This window comes from Lepidochelys olivacea (assembly GCF_965140295.1).
Source record: "Lepidochelys olivacea isolate rLepOli2 genome assembly, chromosome: 11".
Taxonomy (NCBI): domain Eukaryota; kingdom Metazoa; phylum Chordata; order Testudines; family Cheloniidae; genus Lepidochelys; species Lepidochelys olivacea.
Genome location: NC_140421.1, coordinates 79,876,632 through 79,897,954, shown reverse-complemented (window position 1 = coordinate 79,897,954; position 21,323 = coordinate 79,876,632). Strand labels below are relative to the sequence as shown.

Sequence of the window (21,323 nt, the reverse complement as noted above, 5' to 3'; positions counted from 1 at the left end):
AAATCCCCCCTCATTCTTCTCTTCTGCAGGCTAAACAATCCCAGCTCCCTCAGCCTCTCCTCATAACTCATGTGTTCCAGTCCCCTAATCATTTTTGTTGCCCTTCGCTGGACTCTCTCCAATTTATCCACATCCTTCTTGAAGTGTGGGGCCCAAAACTGGACACAGTACTCCAGATGAGGCCTCACCAATGTCGAATAGAGGGGAACGATCACGTCCCTCGATCTGCTCGCTATGCCCCTACTTATACAGCCCAAAATGCCATTGGCCTTCTTGGCAACAAGGGCACACTGCTGACTCATATCCAGCTTCTCGTCCACTGTCACCCCTAGGTCCTTTTCTGCAGAACTGCTGCCTAGCCATTCGGTCCCTAGTCTGTAGCTGTGCATTGGGTTCTTCCGTCCCAAGTGCAGGACCCTGCACTTCTCCTTATTGAACCTCATCAGATTTCTTTTGGCCCAATCCTCCAATTTGTCTAGGTCCTTCTGTATCCTATCCCTCCCCTCCAGCGTATCTACCACTCCTCCCAGTTTAGTATCATCCGCAAATTTGCTGAGAGTGCAATCCACACCATCCTCCAGATCATTTATGAAGATATTGAACAAAACTGGCCCCAGGACCGACCCTTGGGGCACTCCACTTGATACCCACTGCCAACTAGACATGGAGCCATTGATCACTACCTGTTGAGCCCGACAATCTAGCCAGCTTTCTACCCACCTTATAGTGCATTCATCCAGCCCATACTTCCTTAACTTGCTGACAAGAATACTGTGGGAGACCGTGTCAAAAGCTTTGCTAAAGTCAAGAAACAATACATCCACTGCTTTCCCTTCATCCACAGAACCAGTAATCTCATCATAAAAGGCAATTAGATTAGTAAGGCATGACCTTCCCTTGGTGAATCCATGCTGACGGTTCCTGATCACTTTCCTCTCATGCAAGTGCTTCAGGATTGATTCTTTGAGGACCTGCTCCATGATTTTTCCAGGGACTGAGGTGAGGCTGACTGGCCTGTAGTTCCCAGGATCTTCCTTCTTCCCTTTTTTAAAGATTGGCACTACATTAGCCTTTTTCCAGTCATCCGGGACTTCCCCGGTTTGCCACGAGTTTTCCAAGATAATGGCCAATGGCTCTGCAATCACAGCCGCCAATTCCTTCAGCACTCTCGGATGCAACTCGTCCGGCCCCATGGACTTGTGCACGTCCAGCTTTTCTAAATAGTCCCTAACCACCTCTATCTCCACAGAGGGCTGGCCATCTCTTCCCCATTTTGTGATGCCCAGCGCAGCAGTCTGGGAGCTGACCTTGAGAACCCCCAACCCATCCAACCCCCTCTGCTTCTTGTCCCCTAACCGCCCCTTCCCAGGACCCCCTGCCCCTAACCACCACCCAGGACCCCACCCCTTATCCAACCCCCCTGCTCCCAGTTCCCCGACCCCTATCCACACCCCTGCCCCCTGACAGGCCCTAACCCATCCAACCCCCCCCCCACTCCTTGTCCCCTGACTGCCCCCTCCCAGGACCCCAGTCCCTAACTGCCTCCCCAGGACCCCACCCCCTATCCAACCCACCCTGCTCCCTGTTGCCCACCCAGGGACCCCACCCCCTATCCAACCCCCCCGCTCCTTGTCTCCTGACCGCTCCCCCTGAACCTCCGCCCCATCCAACCGCCCCCTGTCCTCTGACTGCCCCCCGGGGCCGCCTGCCCCTTATCCAACCCCCTTCCCCTCCCGCCCCCTTACCAGACCACTCAGAGCAGCAGGACAGGCTTATTGGAAAGCCTGGGAGATGGGGGGGGGCGCACCGTGCTGCCCGCGCAGTGGCATAACTACAGGGGACGGGGGACAGTGGGGGAGGGGCTGGGGGCTAGCCTCCCTGGCCGGGAGCTCAGGGGCTCGGCAGGACGGTACCATGGGTCGGATGTGGTCTGCAGGCCGTAGTTTGCCCACTTCTGAACTACACCAACTTAATAATTCCACCTCCCTGAGAGGCATAGCGCTTAGGTTGACGTAGTCAAGTTGATGCAGTGTCAGTATAGACTCTGCATTACTTAGTAAACTTTACTAGCCTCCAGGAGGTGTCCCACAGTTCCCTACCATGACCGCTCTGGTCACCGTTTTGAACCACACTGTCCTCTGGCCAGATACATACGAGCCTGCCCTTCCTCTTTTAAAGGCCTGTGAATTTTTGACATTCTCTTTCCTGTTTGCTTGGTCTGGAGAGCTCAGGCTGCCCAGCTGATCATGCTGGTTCCACACTGCAGACGTACTCATGCCTGGAGTACACAGGAAGTGGTGGAGCTCCTGGGTCTGTGGGGAGAAGAGGCTATGCAGGCACACCTCTGATCCAGCCGTAGAAATGTTGGTATCGATGAGCAGATTGCTCAGGGCATGGGCAAGAAGGGCTGGTGATGCTCTGTACCTCAAGGGAACACCCAGCACCCCCATGTTCATCCTTGTAAAATGATTGTGTGGTATGCAATGCAAAGTTTGTCATGTCGGGTGCCTTCGGAAGGCTCATGATGCACTGAGCATTGTAGTTATAGTGATGTTATAGTAACTGTTACAGTAATGTTATAGGCTTTAATTTTATGTATATCGTTATGAGGCTGAAAATGTATCTGCATAGCTTAAAATAAGCCCAGGCAAAAACTCTCCAAGAGCAGAGAGGCAGTTCACACCTCATCAGGGCAGGGCTGGGACAAACCCAGCCCAGCCTCACAGGAACAAAGGACCCTGGCCTGGGCAGCAACAAAAGAATCTGTTGGACCAGGGGTGGCCAAGCTGTGGCTCAAGAGCCCCATGCGGCTCTTCAGAAGTTAACGTGCGCTCCTCGTATAGGCACCGACTCTGGGGCTGGAGCTGCAGGCGCCAACTTTCCAATCTGCCAGGGGGTGCTCTCTGCTCAACCCCTGGCTCTGCCACAGGCCCTGCCCCCACTCCACTCCACCCCTTCCCGCCCCTCCCCTGAGCCTGCCCTGCTCTCGCTCTTCCCCCAGAGCCTCCTGCACATCACGAAACAGCTACGTCTACAGACACCACACCAAGCGACTGAAGCGCTGATCAAAGGGGAGAGCCTGCCTGAAGAGCAACCAGCCAGCCTGTCGTGAGAAACATCTACGTTTGCAAGGGCACTGAACGTGTTAAGATCAGCTTAGAATGTGTTCTGTTTTTATTTCAATTGACCAAATCTGACTTGATATGCTTTGACTTATAATCGCTTAAAATCTATCTTTATAGTTAATAAATCTGTTTGCTTATTCTACCTGAAGCAGTGCGTTTGGTTTGAAGCATGTCAGAAACTCCCCTTGGGATAACAAGCCTGGTACCTATCAATTTCTTTCTTAAATTAACAAACTCATATAAGCTTATAGGGTCCAGTGGGCATAACTGGATGCTGCAAGACGAAGGCTCCAAGGGTTGTGTCTGGGACCAAAGATATTGGCTAGTGTCATTTGGTTGCACAATCCAAGGAGTGGCTGACATGCCCGAGGCTGTGCGTGAACAGCCCAGGAGTGGGGGTTCTCACAGCAGAGCAGGGTAAGACTGGCTCCCAGGGTCAAGGATTGGAGTGACCTAGCGGATCACTGGTCCAGACAACACAGGGAACATCACAGGGCTACATGAGGGACCCGCAGCAGTGCTGCGTGAAAGTCGAGGAGCTGCAGCAGGCATCTCTGAATGCAAGGGAGGCTAACAGTCACTCTGGTGCAGAGCTGCAAACATGGTGCCGTTACAACGAGCTGCACGCCATCCTCTGCAGCAACCCTCCCCCCACAAGGATCCCGTGGATACTTTGGAGGAGTCAGAATCATATGAAGCAAGTCTAAGGGGAAAAACAATTGAAGACAGTTGGCAATTTTTCAAAGAGACATTAGTAAGGGCACAAGAGCAAACTATGCCATGGCATAGGAAAGACAGGAAGTCTGGCAAGAGACCATCCTGGCTTAACCAGAAGATCTTCAATGATCTAAAAATGAAAGAAGAGTCCTACAAAAAGTGGAAACTAGGTCAAATTACAAAGGAAGAATATAAACAAATAACACAAGTATGTAGGGACAAAATTAGAAAGGCCACAGCACAAAACAAGATCAAACTAGCTAGAGACATAAAGGGTAACAAGAAAACATTCTACAAATACATTAGAAGCAAGAGGAAGACCCAGAACAGGGTAGGTCCATTTCTCAATGAGGGGGGAAATAATAACAGAAAATGTGGAACTGGCAGAGGTGCTTAATGACTTCTTTGTTCTGGTTTTCACCAAGAAGGCTGGTGGTGATTGGACGTCTAATATAGGGAATGCCAGTGAAAATGAGGTAGGATCAGAAGAGGCTAAAATAGGGAAAGAACAAGTTAACAATTACTTGGACAAATTAGGTGTCTTCAAGTCACCAGGGCCTGATGAAATGCATCCTAGAATACTCAAGAAGCTGACTGAGGAGATATCTAAGCCATTAGCGATTATCTTTGAAAAGTCATGGAAGACGGGAGAGATTCCGGAAGACTGAAAAAGGGCAAATCTAGTGCCCAGCTATAAAAAGGGAAAAAAGGACAACCCAGGGAATTACAGACCAGTCAGCTTAACTTCTGTACCCAGAAAGATAATGGAGCAAGAAATCAGTTTGCAAACATCTAGAAGATAATAAGGTGATAAGTAACAGTCAGCATGGATTTGTCAAAAACAAATTGTGTCACACCAAACTGATACCTTTCTTTGACAGGGTAACAAGCCTTGTGGATGGGGTGAAGCGATAGATGTGGTATATCTTGACTTTAGTAAAGCTTTTGATACTGTCTTGCATGACCTTCTCATAAACAAACTAGGGAAATGCAACCTAGATGGAGCTACTATACAGTGGGTGTAAACTGGTTGGAAAACCATTCCCAAAGAGTAGTTATCAGTGGTTCAGAGTCATGCTGCAAGGGCATGAGTGGGGTCCCGCAGGGAATCAGTTCTGGGTCCAGTTCTGTTCAATATCTTCATCAATGATTTAGATAATGGTGTACAGAGTACACTTAAAAAGAAAAGGAGTACTTGTGGCACCTTAGAGACTAACCAATTTATTTGAGCATAAGCTTTCGTGAGCTACAGCTCACTTCATCGGATGCATACTGTGGAAACTGCAGAAGACATTATATACACAGAGACCATGAAACAATACCTCCTCCCACCCCACTCTCCTGCTTGGAGAGTCTCTAAGGTGCCACAAGTACTCCTTTTCTTTTTGCGAATACAGACTAACACGGCTGTTACTCTGAAACCTGACAGAGTACACTTATAAACTTTGCAGATGATACCAAGCTGGGAGGGGTTGCAACTGCTTTGGAGGATAGGATTAAATTTCAAAATGATCTGGACAAACTGGAGAAATGGTCTGAAGTAAATAGGATGAAATTCAATAAGGATAAATGCAAAGTACTCCATTTCAGAGGGAACAATCAGTTGCACACATACAAAATGGGAAATGACTCCCTAGGGAGGAGTACCGCGGAAAGGGATCTGGGGCTCACAGTGGACCACAAGCTAAATATGAGTCAACAATGTGACACTGTTACAAAAAAAGCAAACATCTTTCTGGCATGTAATAGCAGGAGTGTAATTCTTCTGCTCTACTCCATGCTGATTAGGCCTCAACTGGAGTATTGTGTCCACTTCTAGGCACCACATTTCAGGAAGGATGTGGACAAACTGGAGAGAGCCGAGAGAAGTGGAACAAAAATGATTAAAGGTCTAGAAAACATGACCTATGAGGGAAGTTTGAAAAAATTGGGCTTGTTTATTCTGGAAAAGACAAGACTGAGAGGGGACATGGTAACAGTCTTCAAGTATGTAAAAGCTTGTTACAAGGAGGAGGAAGAAAATTTGTTTTTCTTAACCTCTGATGATAGGACAAGAAACAATGGGCTTAAATTGCAGCAAGGGAGGTTAGGTTGGACATTAGGAAACACTTCCTAACTGTCAGGGTGGTTAAGCACTGGAATAAATTGTCTAGGGAGATTGTTGAATCTCCATCATTGGAGATTTTTAAGAGCAGGTGTCAAGGTTCCTTCCCCACTCTGAACTCTAGGGTACAGATGTGGGGACCTGCATGAAAACCTCCTAAGCTTACTTTTACCAGCTTAGGTTAAAACTTCCTCAAGGTACAAACTATTTTACCTTTTGTCCTTGGACTTTCGCTGCCACTACCAAACGTCTAACCAGTTTTATTTTATTAGGAAAGAGCCATTTTGAAACGTCTTTCCCCCCAAAATCCTCACCAAAACCTTGCACCCCCCTTCCTAGGGAAGGTTTGATAAAAATCCTCACCAATTTGCCTAGGTGACCACAGACCCAAACCCTTGGATCTTAAGAACAATGAAAAAAGCATTCAGTTTCTTAAAAAAAGAATTTTAATCGAAGAAAAAGTAAAAAGAATCACCTCTGTAAAATCAGGATGGTAAATACCTTACATGAGGTATGAGGGGAAAGCAGCGGACGTGTTGTTCCTTGACTTTAGCAAAGCTTTTGACATGTCTCCCACAGTATTCTTGCCAGCAACCTAAAGAAGTATGGGCTGGATGAATGGACTATAAGGTGGATAGAAAGTGGGCTAGATTGTCGGGCTCAACGGGTAGTGATCAATGGCTCCATGTCTAGTTGGCAGCTGGTGTCAAGTGGAGTGCCCCAAGGGTCGGTCCTCTGGCCGGTTTTGTTCAACATCTTCATTAATGATCTGGAGGATGGTGTGGATTGCACCCTCAGCAAGTTTGCAGATGACACTAAATTGGGAGGAGAGGTAGATATGCTGGAGGGTAGGGATAGGATATAGAGGGCCCTAGACAAATGAGAGGATTGGGCCAAAAGAAATCTGATGAGGTTCAACAAGGACAAGTGCAGAGTCCTGCACTTAGGATGGAAGAATCCCATGCACCTCTACAGACTAGGGACCGAATGGCTCGGCAGCAGTTCTGCAGAAAAGGACCTAGGGGTTACAGTGGACGAGAAGCTGGACAGAAGTCAACAGTGTGCCCTTGTTGCCAAGACGGCCAATGGCATTTTGGGATGTATAAGTAGGGGCATTGCCAGCAGATCGAGGGACGAGATCGTTCCCCTCTGTTCGGCATTGGTGAGGCCTCCTCTGGAGTACTGTGTCCAGTTTTGGGTCCCACACTACAAGAAGGATATGGAAAAATTGGAAAGAGTCCAGCAGAGGGCAACGAAAATGATTAGGGGACTGGAACACATGATTTATGAGGAGAGACTGAGGGAACTGGGGATGTTTAGTCTGCAGAAGAGAAGAATGAGGGGGGATTTGATAGCTGCTTTCAACTACCTGAAAGGGAGTTTAAAGAGGATGGATCTAGACTGTTCTTAGTGGTAGCTGATGACAGAACAAGGAGTAATGGTCTCAAGTTGCAGTGGGGAGGTTTAGGTTGGATATTAGGAAAAACTTTTTCACTAGGAGGGTGGTGAAATACTGGAATGCGTTACCTAGGGAGGTGGTGGAATCTCCTTCCTTAGATATTTTTAAGGTCAGGGTTGACAAAGCCCTGGCTGGGATGATTTAGTTGGGGATTGGTCCTGCTTTGAGCAGGGGGTTGGACTAGATGACCTCCTGAGGTCCCTTCCAACCCTGATATTCTATGATTCTACAGGGTAATTAGATTCAAAACATAGAGAATCCCTCTAGGCAAAACCTTAAGTTACAAAAAGACACAAAAACAGGACTATACATTCCATTCAGCACAGCTTATTTTCTCAGCCCTTTAAAGAAATCAGACTCTAACGCATATCTAGCTAGATTACTTACTAAGTTCTAAGACTCCATTCCTGTTCTGTCCCCAGCAAAAGCATCACACAGACAGACCCAGACCCTTTGTTTCTCCCCCACTCCAGCTTTGAAAGTATCTTGTCTCTTCATTGGTCATTTTGGTCAGGTGCCAGCGAGGTTATCCTAGCTTCTTAACCCTTTACAGGTGAAAGGGCTTTTCCTCTGGCCAGGAGGGATTTTAAAGGTGTTTACCCTTCCCTTTTTATTTATGACAGCAGGTTAGACAAACACCTGTCAGGAATGGTCTAGATAATACTTAGTCCTGCCACGAGTGCAGGGAACTAGATGACCTCTTAAGGTCCTTTCCAGTTCTATGATTCGATGGGCCACCGGCGTGAACCCTGAGAACGAGGTGTTGGAGGAGGAAGTAGGAGGAGGAGAATGGAATACAGGCAACCGGGGGATCCAGTGTCGCAGTGAGCCAGGACCTCTTTTTGACTCCAGAGCATTTGAGCCAGTCCATACAGTCCAGCACAAGTAAGCCTGAGGCAGGGAAAGGAACAGCTGGTAAGTGTGCCATTTGCTTTGATATTGCAGGGACACATCTGTTCATTTACTCTCTTTCAATCGTGTTAAAAGAGGTAGTGAAATAACCAATTGAGGTAGAGTCTTGATCTGCTTCTCACTTCCCTGTATAGCTAGGCACGAGGTGTGATGCTGTATGGGATCTGGGGGACACTTTAGGATATTATTCATACCAATATTATAAAATTGCAATGAGTTATGCCAGATATGCCATGTAAAATATCTGCAAAAATGTTATAATTTGCCAGATATGAGAATCTCATTTATGTGTTTGTATCACCTTTGTATTTTGGGTTACAGATACGTATGTATGTCTGTATTACAAAACTTGTGCTATGCTTCTGGGTGATAGCCTCAGGCAGTTTGGCAGCAGCACTGCCTAGCTTGCTTGATAGCCCATTAAGGACCATCAGTTTATACAACTGACCCATTGAGAGAAGGCAGATACCCTTATGACTCAGCAAGGCATGCAGGGACCTGCTGATGGACAGAACTCTAAGGCTTTCAAGCCACGTGCTAGGCAGCTTGTGTTTAAAACAAAGGAAGCACAGGCCGCATGGCAAAAGACTATAAAAGGCAGCTGCATCTTCTCCATTTTGTCTTTGTTCCTGCTTCTTACCTCTTCTACAAACTGAAGCTCTGAACAAAGAACTGAATGACCCATCCAAGTTGTGGATGTGTTCCAGAGGGACTTTCAAGCCAGCAAACTCATCAATACTGCTAGGAACCTGACACAAAGCCTTCAAAGTGCATGTATGTATGTGACTGTTTTACCATTTAACAACTCTCTTCTTGTTCTTTTTTCTTTATAATAAACCTTTAGTTTTAGACACTAAAGGATTGGTTGGCAGCGTAGTATTTTGAGTAAGCTCCAAACCTATACTGACCTGGTAACGTGTCTGACCCTTTGGGGTCAGAAGAACATTTTGTATATGTGTACAGAGTTTAAAATAACTTCTCGCTGTACTGGACCTAGGTGCTGACTTGGAGCCAGAAAACTGGAATGCAATAAAGGGGTGTCAAGGTTCCTTCCCCCACTCTGAACTCTAGCGTACAGATATGGGGACCTGCATGAAAACCCCCTAAGCTTATTTTTACCAGCTTAGGTTAAAACTTCCCCAAGGTACAAACTATTTTACCTTTTGCCCTTGGACTTTATTGCTGCCACCACCAAGCATTTAACAAATATATAACAGGGAAAGAGCCCGCTGGGAAACGTCTTTCCCCCCCAAAATCCTCCCCAAACCCTACACCCCCTTTCTTGGGGAAGGCTTCATAAAAATCCTCACCAATTTGCATAAGTGAACACAGACCCAAAACCCTTAGATCTTAAGAACAATGAAAAAGCAATCAGGTTCTTAAAAGAAGAATTTTAATAGAAGAAAAAGTAAAAAGAATCACCCCTGTAAAATCAGGATGGTAAATACCTTACAGGATAATTAGATTCAACACACAGAGAATCCCTCTAGGCAAAACCTTAAGTTACAAAAAGACACAAAAACAGGAATATACATTCCATTCAGCACAGCTTATTTTCTCAGCCATTTAAAGAAATCAGAATCTAACAGGTTTCAGAGTAGCAGCCGTGTTAGTCTGTATTCGCAAAAAGAAAAGGAGGACTTGTGGCACCTTAGAGACTAACCAATTTATTAGAGCATAAGCTTTCGTGAGCTACAGCTCACTTCCTCAGATGCATATCGTGGAAACTGCAGCAGGCTTTATATATACACAGAGAATATGAAACAATACCTATTCCCACCATACCTAGCTAGATTACTTACTAAGGTCTAAGACTCCATTCCTTTTCTGTTCCCGGCAAAAGCATCACACAGAGAGAATCTTTGTTTCTCCCCCCCTCCAGCTTTGAAAATATCTTGTCTCTTCATTGGTCATTTTGGTCAGGTGCCAGCGAGGTTATCCTAACTTCTTAACCCTTTACAGGTGAAAGGGTTTTTCCTCTGGCCAGGAGGGATTTTAAAGGTGTTTACCCTTCCCTTTATATTTATGACAAGGGCGCTGTGTGGTTTCTTTTTTGCTGCTTGATAACCAGTGTGAGGGATCGGAAGCACAGTTTGTGTGACTGGTTGGGAAGTTTAACTTCAGTGTTACCCACCAGTCTTGGGAGTATCTGCTCTCCCTTTTGCAGCCTGCCCTAACCTTAGCATTTCCAGTGAGGGCTACCCCAGGCCACAGAGAGATCGCTGTGGAACAGTTTGTATGTGCACTCGGATGTCCCATGAATCCTCCATAGAGATCTCGAGGAAACTTTCCCAGAGGTAGTCTGCAATCCTCTGCCAAAGGTTCCTGGGGAGAGCAGCCTTATTTGTTCCGCAGTGGTAGGACACTTTCCCAAGCCACTCAGCAATTAATTCAGCAGGGATCATTGCAGCACACAGACTAGCAGCATATGGACTTGGTCTGCAGCCACACGGTGCAGGAGCTGTTCCGTTTCAGCTTCCGTGCCCTTAAGAGTGAGATACCAGCTAAAGTCACCACTGCCTGTGGGAAATGGTGCCAGTATTCAATGCAACTGCCCTTTCCACATATACTCACGCCTGTGATTTCCCCCCTTATTGTGCCATCTTGCCCCCTACCCTCTGGGCCGTACTCACCAGGGCTGGGACTGCCGCTGTGCTCTATGAATCCTAAGCAGAAGAGAATGTAGTGCTTGTAAATCTTGTGGCTCAAGGAGAGTGAATACACTCACAACAGTACTTCTGTGTATTGTAGCTAGGGCTGTCAATTAATCACAGTTAACTCACGCAATTAACTCAAAAAATTAATCGCAATTAACCGCACTTATAGCAACAGGATACCAATTGCAATTTATTATATATTTTTTTATACATTTTCAATACTGATTTCAATTACAACACAGAATACAAAGTGCAGAGTGCTCACTTTATACTATTATTTTTTATTACAAATATTTGCACTGTAAAAATGATAAAAGAACTGTATTTTTCAATTCACCGCAGACAAGTACTGAACTGCAATCTCTTAACCAACCATGGAAGACATTCTTCTAGTACACAAAGAGTTGTCATTGCTGTCTGAGTGTATGTCTATGTTGCAATTAAACACCCATAGCTGGCCCATGTCATCTGACTCACGCTCAGGCTGCAGGGCTTTTTAACTGCGGTGTAGATGTTCAGTCTCAGTCTGGAGTCCGGGCTCTGAGACCCCGCAAGGTGCGGAGGCAAAAGCCATAGTCACAAACTCTTGCTGATCCTCCTGAGGCTTACATTTGCACTGGTTATTCCACTGGAGCAAACCAAGTCATCACAGGACTAACAGGATCCTCCAGCTTATTTTAGTAATACACAAAAGGCCAAGCATCTTATCCATTACCAGAATACAAGTGGCAATTGTCTTATTAGCAACTGACTGTACGTTAAACAGCTTGTGTCGAAGGTTAGGGTCTCTGCATGCCATTGCCCCCTCCCAAACAAGTGATTAGCAAGATCAGTGGGACATTCTAAGTAAGATTAGCAAGCGCCACACCTTGAAAATAGCCACAGTCCTGGCAGGAAGAGCGAACAACTACAGGCATCTTGCTGCACAGGAGAATCCTGTGCCATGGTCACTCCACCGCCACTCACTGCTGTCAGCACTGATCAGAAGTGGACAGCACAGCAAAAACTAAGTGCAGGAAATCTCATTCTCATAGTACCATGACAGAGGGGGGCAGTTTGGCATTTGTATAACAAAGTTTGGTTTACTGACACAGTTAAACTGAAGAGGGTACGATGGCAGAGTAGGCTCCTGATGTGTCTCACAAGGAGCTGGGATTAGAACTCTGCTCCTCAATGTCCTTGATTATCACAACCTCTATTGCTACTTTAAAGGGATATGAGGATAATTACACCACTGCTAGCTGTTGGAAAGGGTGCTCTCAGATCCACCGGCCAAAACCCGCATGTCCTATATCACGGACTAATGCGGTGCTGTGGGCACAGCCCAGACTTTGGCCTTTAAGTCTTAAATTTGCTGTTGACTTAGTCAAGAGCTTCTTTAGACTGTGCTCAATGTAATTTAATAGTTGGAGAATATGATGTCAAGCATTTTTCTAGTAGTGCAACTGAACACCAGCTCTGTGTCCCTTGTTCTTTTTCTCCTTCACTAATTGCTCACTTGCAGTCGGACCTATAACTGCTGCAGGTAAGTACAAATGCCCAAAGGGGACTTGTTTTTTTAGCAAGTGTGATCTAAATCAAACCACCTCTCTCATGTAGGATAGTGAAAGAGGAGGGAAGAGAGTCCAGCTTCAAAAGAGAGTTTTGTCAGATTGCTCGTAAATGCTCCAGCTTAACCTTCTCTAAAAAGAGGCTACGGTTCCCCAGCAGCGCATGCATGCACAGGTGCTCTACCTGCAATTCTGAACTTTAAACTGAAGGAAAAAACAACGAAGTGCTCACACTCAATACAGCACTTTCAGAAGCTAAATACAGTAGTTGAAAACCATCACTTTTCTAGCACAATGCATTGTGAATGCTCTGTTTGAAATTTAAAATTCCTGCTGTTATGAGTCATGAATCAATAAAACAGTAAGATATCAGGAAAAGATCTGTTTTCTCATTAACAACTTTCAAACACTTAAAGTAATTTACCTCATGTTTTATATGGTGATTGCTGCAATTCAAGAACTCTGCTCAAATTAACAACCATAAAACACATGACCCCTTGAAAAATGTTGACAGCATAGGACATCTTTACCTTCATTCGATTGGGAAAATGCACAGCAAAATAAGAGTAGTGTTTTCCCCGGCATCCAGCTCCAATGATCAGAACAGTTACACAAGGAGCCATCTCTGCTCAGTCATCTACCTGGAACCAGAAATAAGACAATGTTTTAGAATCATCTAGGTTAAAAATCCCACCAATATTAGGCGTACTTATTTTTATTATGATTAAGTAAGGCTGATGTCAGTACTATCCGATATAAACCTATAGAGCATGAATTCTCAGAAACGCCCTCCCCACCGCCCCACAGATGCTTCCTTTTCCCTCCCTCTCTCACCGCACATTTTGTTTCCTTCTTCCTCAGGCAAGCTGAAGTTTAAGGTCACAAAGTTATACACTCAAAAGTTAGGAAGTACAAGAATTGAAGTTACGCATGGAACCTACATTCCATTGCTTGGCATGAAAAAATACCTCCCCCCACCCCACTTTCCTGCTGAGATTTGACAATGAGACGTAAGTCCTTAAATTAGCTAGGAATTGCAATGCTGAGCACACCCACTCCGAAATACCACGACATTTCTGAGCCTAAATGCCTCAACCAAGTCACACTGGAAGTCTGTGTGAGAGCAGAGAACAGAACCCGGATCTCCTAAGCCCGAGGCCAACACCTACCCGTGAGGGGGGCGGGGGGGGGCCGGAGACCCGCCCCCCGGGGCCGGCAGCCCCGTGAGGGGGGGGGGGCCCGGAGACCCGCCCCCCGGGGCCGGCAGCCCCGTGAGGGGGGGGGGGGCCCGGAGACCCGCCCCCCGGGCCGGCAGCCCCGTGAGGGGGGGGAGGCGGGGGGGGGGCCCGGAGACCCGCCCCCCGGGGCCGGCAGCCCCGTGAGGGGGGGGAGGCGGGGGGGGGGCCCGGAGACCCGCCCCCCGGGGCCGGCAGCCCCGTGAGGGGGGGGAGGCGGGGGGGGGGCCCGGAGACCCGCCCCCCGGGCCCGGCAGCCCCGTGAGGGGGGGGAGGCGGGGGGGGGCCCGGAGACCCGCCCCCCGGGCCGGCAGCCCCGTGAGGGGAGGGGGGGGCGGAGCGGAGACCCGCCCCCCGGGCCGGCAGCCCCGTGAGGGGAGGGGGGGGCGGAGCGGAGACCCGCCCCCCGGGCCGGCAGCCCCGTGAGGGGAGGGGGGGGCGGAGCGGAGACCCGCCCCCCGGGCCGGCAGCCCCGTGAGGGGAGGGGGGGGGCGGAGACCCGCCCCCCGGGCCGGCAGCCCCGTGAGGGGAAGGGGGGGGGCGGAGACCCGCCCCCCGGGCCGGCAGCCCCGTGAGGGGAAGGGGGGGGGCGGAGACCCGCCCCCCGGGCCGGCAGCCCCGTGAGGGGAAGGGGGGGGGCGGAGACCCGCCCCCCGGGCCGGCAGCCCCGTGAGGGGAAGGGGGGGGGCGGAGACCCGCCCCCCGGGCCGGCAGCCCCGTGAGGGGAAGGGGGGGGGCGGAGACCCGCCCCCCGGGCCGGCAGCCCCGTGAGGGGAAGGGGGGGGGCGGAGACCCGCCCCCCGGGCCGGCAGCCCCGTGAGGGGAAGGGGGGGGCGGAGACCCGCCCCCCGGGCCGGCAGCCCCGTGAGGGGAAGGGGGGGGCGGAGACCCGCCCCCCGGGCCGGCAGCCCCGTGAGGGGAAGGGGGGGGCGGAGACCCGCCCCCCGGGCCGGCAGCCCCGTGAGGGGAAGGGGGGGGCGGAGACCCGCCCCCCGGGCCGGCAGCCCCGTGAGGGGAAGGGGGGGGCGGAGACCCGCCCCCCGGGCCGGCAGCCCCGTGAGGGGAGGGGGGGGGCGGAGACCCGCCCCCCGGGCCGGCAGCCCCGTGAGGGGAGGGGGGGGGCGGAGACCCGCCCCCCGGGCCGGCAGCCCCGTGAGGGGGGGGGGGCGGAGCGGAGACCCGCCCCCCGGGCCGGCAGCCCCGTGAGGGGGGGGGGCCCGGAGACCCGCCCCCCGGGGCCGGCAGCCCCGTGAGGGGGGGGGCCCGGAGACCCGCCCCCCGGGGCCGGCAGCCCCGTGAGGCGGGGGGAGACGGGGGGGTCGGAGACCCGCCCCCCGGGCCGCAGCGCAGCCGGGCCGGGCCGCGCTCTCCGGGCGGGCTCACGGGACTCACCCACCGACGGCAGCGCGCGCAGCCGGAGGCACCGGCCGAGAGGAAGCCCCAGCGCCCGAGAGACCGGCCGGTCGGCAGCTCGCGCAGCGCCGGCAGCCAATCAGGGCGGCCGTCACAGCATGCACGGGAGCCCATTGGCTGCCGATGAGCCAACGTGGCGGGGCGGGGCCGCGCTGCGGTGGCCGGCTCGGGGCATTACGGGCGGCCACGGCCCGGCCGGTGCCTGCTGGGCCGAGGGGGGTGGGGCCGAGGGGGCGGGGCTGCGGGGCTGTAGTGGGGGCGGGGCCGAGGTGGGGGCGGAGCTGAGGGGGCCGGGGCCGTGGCGGGGGGCGGGGCCGAGGGGGCGGGGCTGTGGTGGGGGCGGGGCCGTGGCGGGGGGCGGGGCCGAGGGGGCAGGGCCGTGGCGGGGGCATTATCCTGCAGGCGCTCAGTGCCGGTCCAGGGGACCCTGACCTGCAGAGTTGTGCAGGAGGCAGGGATGGGTCGTGCTCTGGGCGACTCGGACCCAGGCCTTTGGCCAGAGTTTGTTTCTGGGCCTGCTGGGAGAGAGAAGGGGCGCGTCCCCCTCAGAGCTGTGCGCCTCGCCCTCGCACCCTGGGACGGCGCGGCCCGCCACGCTTTCACACGCTGTCAGGATGGGACGCGAGCGGAAGGCTGGCTGGGAAAGACCCAGCGCTCTCACCGGCAGGCTCTTGCTTCAGCTGCAGGAGACTCTCCTCCCGCCCGCCCTCCGCGGGGGTGGAACAGCTGAGACCCTCACTGCTGAGGTCATGAACACGCCGGAGACAGGCCTAGGCCTAGGCCGGGTTTGCCACTGGAAGGCCAAGACTACAGCGCTTTCAGAATTCCTTTGGGGGGCGTTTCCCAGCAGGCGGAGACCGACTGCCACCAGCCAGGGGTGCATTTATACCAGCTAGCAAGAGGGCAAATGAAGACCCCATCATTTTGTGGGGATTCTGCTTTCCAAGGTGCATTGCTTTGCATTTATTAACCCGGAACGTCCTCTGCCATTTTGTTGCCCAGTCACCCAGTTTTGTGAGATCCCTTTGCAGCTCTTTGCACCCTGCTTTGGACTTAACTACCTTGAGCAATTTTGTATAGTCTGTACATTTAGCCCCCTCACTGTTTACCCCCTTTTCCAGATCACTTATGAATATATTGAACAGGACTGGTCCAAGTACAGACTCCTGGTTATCCTGCTCTCTGATGTGATCTGATGGTCTGTAGTAGACGCCAACTGGTACCCCATCTTGTGCTTTATCGGTTAGGACATTGATGCATCAGCATTCTAGATCATTTTCTTCTGAGTTATCAGTGACATGGGAAAAGGTTAAGTCATTTTTGACAGTGTGCCACTCGCCCTCCCCTTCTGCCCCCTCAATCCTTCCTAAATAGGTTATACCCATTGATTTTAACATTCCAGTCATGGGAATCATCCCACCGAGTCTCAGTAATACCAAGTAGATCAAATTTATGCTCATAAATGGGCAATTCTAATTCAAATTCCTCTTGTTTGTTACCCAGGCTCCTAGCATTGGTGTATAAGCAAATAAGTAATTTTTTCTCTTCATGTCCTTCAGTTTCTTGATTTTGGGTTGAGTGCTCAAACCTTCCCCCTCTTTACTCTGCACTCATTACTCATGTCCCTTCAGTTTATCCTCTCCAGCTGAGTACGGTGCTTCTCAGGGCTGAGGCGCTCAGTGTGCTCCAACCAGAGCTGGAGAGAATGGGGGATAGTTTCTAGGCTGGGTGTTCTTGCACCTGTCCTCCTTGCACACAGCCCCTCCTTCCAGAGCCGCATCAGCCTCCTTTAATGACTCTGCACCCAGACTGCACATGCCATTGGGAAACATTCACTGCAGTGATTTCCAACTATCAGCAGGATCTAAGAGGTCTGTCACGCTGGCAAATAAGCATTGCTTGGCCAGTTCCCATAGCCAGAGGTGCTGGCATTGTACCAGTATATGATGAACAAGTACAACCAGTGCATATGCAAACTTGTTCCAAGTAGATACATTCACAATGATGGTGGCAACACCCAGGAAGGCTTTATACATGGACTCAGTCTCACAAGAGCGGCAGAGTGCGTGGGGAGCCATGTTTGTCTCCCAGAGCATTCCATCCAAAATGACACGGTTTCAAAACTAAGGTTTTCATAACTGCCAGCTAGCCATGACTTGGGTTCTGGGAGTCAAGTCGGGCTCGCTTCTTCCCCTTTGTTGTCATCAGTAAGCAAGGTAATGGAGGACAAATCAGGCGCTGAGATGAAACCCCACTGACTCCAAATTACAGTAATGATCATGGTTTACACAGACAACTGATTTGAGCTTAGTAAGCAACTGTGCATCAGCAGCACACAGCAGAAGAGAATCCAGCTCACTCTTTCTGAACTGCGTTGACTCCGCGGCACTAACAAAAGCTAATAGATGTGATCATGGCTAGTCACTATATTAGAAGAGACGTGACTGCCTACGCAGGGACAGAACTGAGAGTATGAACGTAGCAGTTACAGAGATGCTTTTCACATCAGGAGTCACACTGGAAGAGTCAGCTGACCATTCACACTCCCCTGGACTCAGGTGAGGATTAGGAATCCTGAAAACATCACCAGTTGAGACAAACTTAACTGACAGTATTTGGGAAACAATTCAGGCTAAGCCAGAAGCTCTGTCGTGCCAGAGGAATTCAGCTGACATAGGACCGGGGTGGAAGGGAAGGCTTTCTGACAAGTCCTAGGATATTTTTTATTTAAATATCAATTATCAAAATTGATAGAGCTGGTCCAGCTTTCCCTTTTACTTCCCAACACAGCAACACAAACATTTGCAGCATATATTTTAAGATACTTATTTGCTTTATCATCTCTCAGCAATTAGGCATAGTCAACGCACGTAAAACTCTGGGGTATCTTTTTCAAAGGTCTAGTCTATACTGCAAAGTTAAGTCGGCTTCGCAACGTTACTCAGGACTGTGAAAAATTCCACACCCAGTGAAACGTAGTAAAGCCAACCTAAGCCTTGGTGTAGACACTGCTAGGTCGTTTTCCGTCGATCTAACTACTGCCTCTCAGAGAGATGGATTCATAACAGTGAAGGAAGAACCCTTTCTGTTGTGTTTACACGACAACGGCACAGCTGCAGCACTGCAATTGTGTCACTGTAGCATTTCTAGTGCAGACATGGCAAGTCTTCAATGCAAAGTAAATGCAGAGTAAGCAGCATTTTTGTGTAGTGATAAATGTTGACAATACAATTTAAGCCACTCAAAATTTATTATATACATGGGAAGGTTACATTGGTACATAGTTGAAAGCATGATCTCAAAAACAGTGCCAAGGTTTCTTGATTCCATTTTACAGTCTTACAACACTAACTGCAAATGCAGAGCAGATCAACCACAGCATTACCAGCGAGCCATTGCTGAGAGCACAAGGCATGTGGACTGGTTAATTTCATTTCAGTCTGTTTCAAAAATAATCCCAAAGGAGCTCCATGGTCTGCAGGAAGAGTTTACCAGCAAGAACAGCCTTCGCGCATACCCTCCCTTTCCTTTTTTTAAAACCCACATTTTCCAGTTTTTATCAGCAGATCCTTAACTTAAAAGATAAACCCAAATTTACTACTGGTATTTTAAGGAGAAATGAAAAGCTTTACTTTAAAAAGAGAGACTGGGAAATATGTGGGGACTTGGGAGCAGGGGGAATTTTAAATACAAACATTTAAATAGGCAACTCCTTTCCGATGGGTGGGCAAGAAGGAGAAGCTGCTCATTGCTAAACCTGTCGGTAACCATGTTTCAGAATATCTGATCAATCTAAGACTGAAACAATCTGGCTTTCTTACATGAACAAACCCTTCCATTAGAATTCTCTCATTAAACACACTCTCCCATGAGTTCACTGCAGATAATACTTTTATGTTAAAATAAAAATGATGCAACTTTCCAAACAAGAACCTCATGAGAAGCTGAGAAACAGCAGCTGCTAAAGAATTCCTCAATGCCCCTGTGCTACTGAAAAACAAAATCGCATGTGCTCGGTTCTCAGCAGTACACTATTCCACACAAGAGGGAAACCGCTCTTTCAGGACATAGCTGCCATAAACAGTCAACATAACGAAACTTAAGTCACAAAGTACAGAATCCCCTTGCATGGAGCATTATTCAGAGACAACAGTCCAGGAATCTTATGGATTCTTGAGAACAAGAACAATGCTCCAAATGTTTCTTAAACAGGGAGGAGATATTCGTGGGCAGCTAGGAGGCTCAAAAGGCAACTGAACCGTGAATAAAAAACAAGCACACTAGAACAGAACAATTTCCATAAACTACAAACTGCTCAGCCTGTGACTTCTAGCTATATTCTGTGTTTAGATTAGAGTCGCATTGTTCCCTTCTACCTCAGGATCCTCACTGACTTAGGACTAACCAACCTTACGACATTCTTTTAGTGAAACCAAATTGAGCTGCATGATTCCAGCAGAATGGCTCTTCTTCCTGTACACCCACTGGCAGGATTTTATTGTTCTCGTTTCAGCAAAGACCAAAATCCAATCCCAGGCTAAAGTGTTAACTCTGCCAGCCTGGTGGCCTACAGTTTACTCAGCAGCCTTACTCTATTACCAAGAGGGAGCCCACCCAAGAGGCTGGCCAGGCAGGGAGGTTGGCAGTCAAAGAAGGGGGCGGGCTGCTTGGTTTCCCTCACAGCTGTGAAGATGAGCAGATACTGAGCGTCTGGATGGCGGTCAGTCTACCCCTCTCTGCTGGGGCAGTCATGGGACGCAAGCGAGGGGAGTTCATAGAAAGGGAACATTAATGTACAGATTGAGCCTGAAGCACTGCTTGTCATGAGGCAACCAGTTCCCCACCTCTGGCACAGGGCAGCTGGTGTGAAGGAATCATGGTGCTGGAGGACCCCAGACAATACCCAGACGTGGGCTCACAAGAAATGCAGAGCTGGGCAGACGAGGGGCTGTGAGCAGACACACACCCCCTCTGCTGGGCGAGGGATTGGTGCACAAGATCCATCCCTGTCCAGTGGTATGTTGCCACGATTCCTCCCCGGAGGAGAGGCATAGTTTCTAGCATAGGCCCCTGCTGTGGGAACATTTATTGTCTGACCCCACATCCTGGACAATCATTCATCGTGAGATCTCTTGCTCCACATGCTGGCTTAGTTAAACATGGTTAAACATCCACCATGTCCCGCAGGGCAGAGAGATGAAGCTCACAGGCGATCTCCTCTTCCTTGTTAGCTCTAATCAGCCGTTTTAAGCGTTTCAGTCTGTCCGACAGAGAGGTTCCTGTCTCCTTCACCAGATGCCCATGTTCCACACGACTTCCAGCCTGTCCAGAAGGAAAGATGCATGACTTCTCAAAGAATCACTTGTCCGACAGGAACAAGGGAAAGTTAGCCCTGGAGGGATGTGCCTGTTAAATCCCTCTGCTACCTCTGGAGACAGCCTGGCCTCTGAACCAGCAATCTCCTAGCGGTGCAGGCCAAGCACTTCCCTTCCCAGGAGGGTGGGGCATAGCCAGCACTTTCACAACCCATCTCCCACCTTTAACTCGGTGGAGCGGAGTGTTGGCTGGCTGATTCTCTTGCGCCACATCTCAGCTCACAGTTACTATGCACAATAGTAAAGGGGACAGCGACAATGCGATGGGCTGATCAGAAGGACTCATGTTTAAAATCACATATAAACACAAGGCTAACCCTGTGTTTCTGGGAAATATGCTCACAGCAGCCCACTTATCCAGGACAGCTGGAGCCCATCTCCCAGGCAGGCAGAAATTCTCTCTCTCGAGAAATTCACAGACTTGGAATTCTACCATGAAAACCATCTGTTACTCCCATAGCAAGTTCAGGACATCAATCTGTTCAGCGTTTGCTCAGTGCTCTGCAGAGGTAAAGCTCTAATTTCTTGCCAATACATCCATCTCTTTTTACCTGTGCCTGTGGGGACATGGGCGTTCCACTCAGTGGATGGGTAACCTGAGGTGTACAGACCAGGCTCTGAGGGAGGTAGAGGGGAAGAGACACAGAGCATGGGAGCTGCTCAGAGTCTTCTGCTAACCACTGGTGTAGCTGCTCCTCAAACCTAGAAAGAAACAAGGTCATAGGCACAAGTCAAACGGCAGCTCGGCTTTATACACCTTGTGCTTTTCTGCCGAA

At 49.8% G+C, this 21,323-nt stretch overlaps 2 protein-coding genes across 10 annotated transcripts in view; both read right to left on the bottom strand.

The window, feature by feature from the left end:
* Positions 1-15,373, bottom strand: part of LOC311528292 (2,7-anhydro-N-acetylneuraminate hydratase-like) — a 63,797-nt gene extending 48,424 nt beyond the window's left edge. For 4 of the 8 annotated variants that reach the window (XM_084643134.1, XM_084643141.1, XM_084643139.1 and 1 more), the window contains exons 1-2: positions 15,152-15,373; positions 13,055-13,165 (exon numbers count right to left, since the gene is read on the bottom strand). In XM_084643134.1, coding sequence (XP_084499260.1) covers positions 13,055-13,147 — 93 coding nt within the window. In that variant the 5' untranslated portion in view covers positions 13,148-13,165; positions 15,152-15,373. Of the gene's footprint in view, positions 1-13,054; positions 13,166-13,358; positions 13,380-13,580; positions 13,600-15,151 lie in introns of those variants that run through there. The other 4 variants (XM_084643135.1, XM_084643140.1, XM_084643136.1 and 1 more) reach the window with 4 other exon arrangements.
* Positions 15,374-18,403: 3,030 nt separating this feature from the next.
* The window catches only part of MCM3AP (minichromosome maintenance complex component 3 associated protein), a 102,485-nt gene continuing 99,565 nt past the window's right edge, over positions 18,404-21,323 (bottom strand). For both annotated transcript variants that reach the window (XM_084643482.1, XM_084643481.1), the window contains exons 28-29: positions 21,099-21,249; positions 18,404-20,494 (exon numbers count right to left, since the gene is read on the bottom strand). In XM_084643482.1, the coding sequence (XP_084499608.1) occupies positions 20,336-20,494; positions 21,099-21,249 (310 nt within the window). In that variant the 3' untranslated portion in view covers positions 18,404-20,335. The remainder of the gene's footprint in view (positions 20,495-21,098; positions 21,250-21,323) is intronic.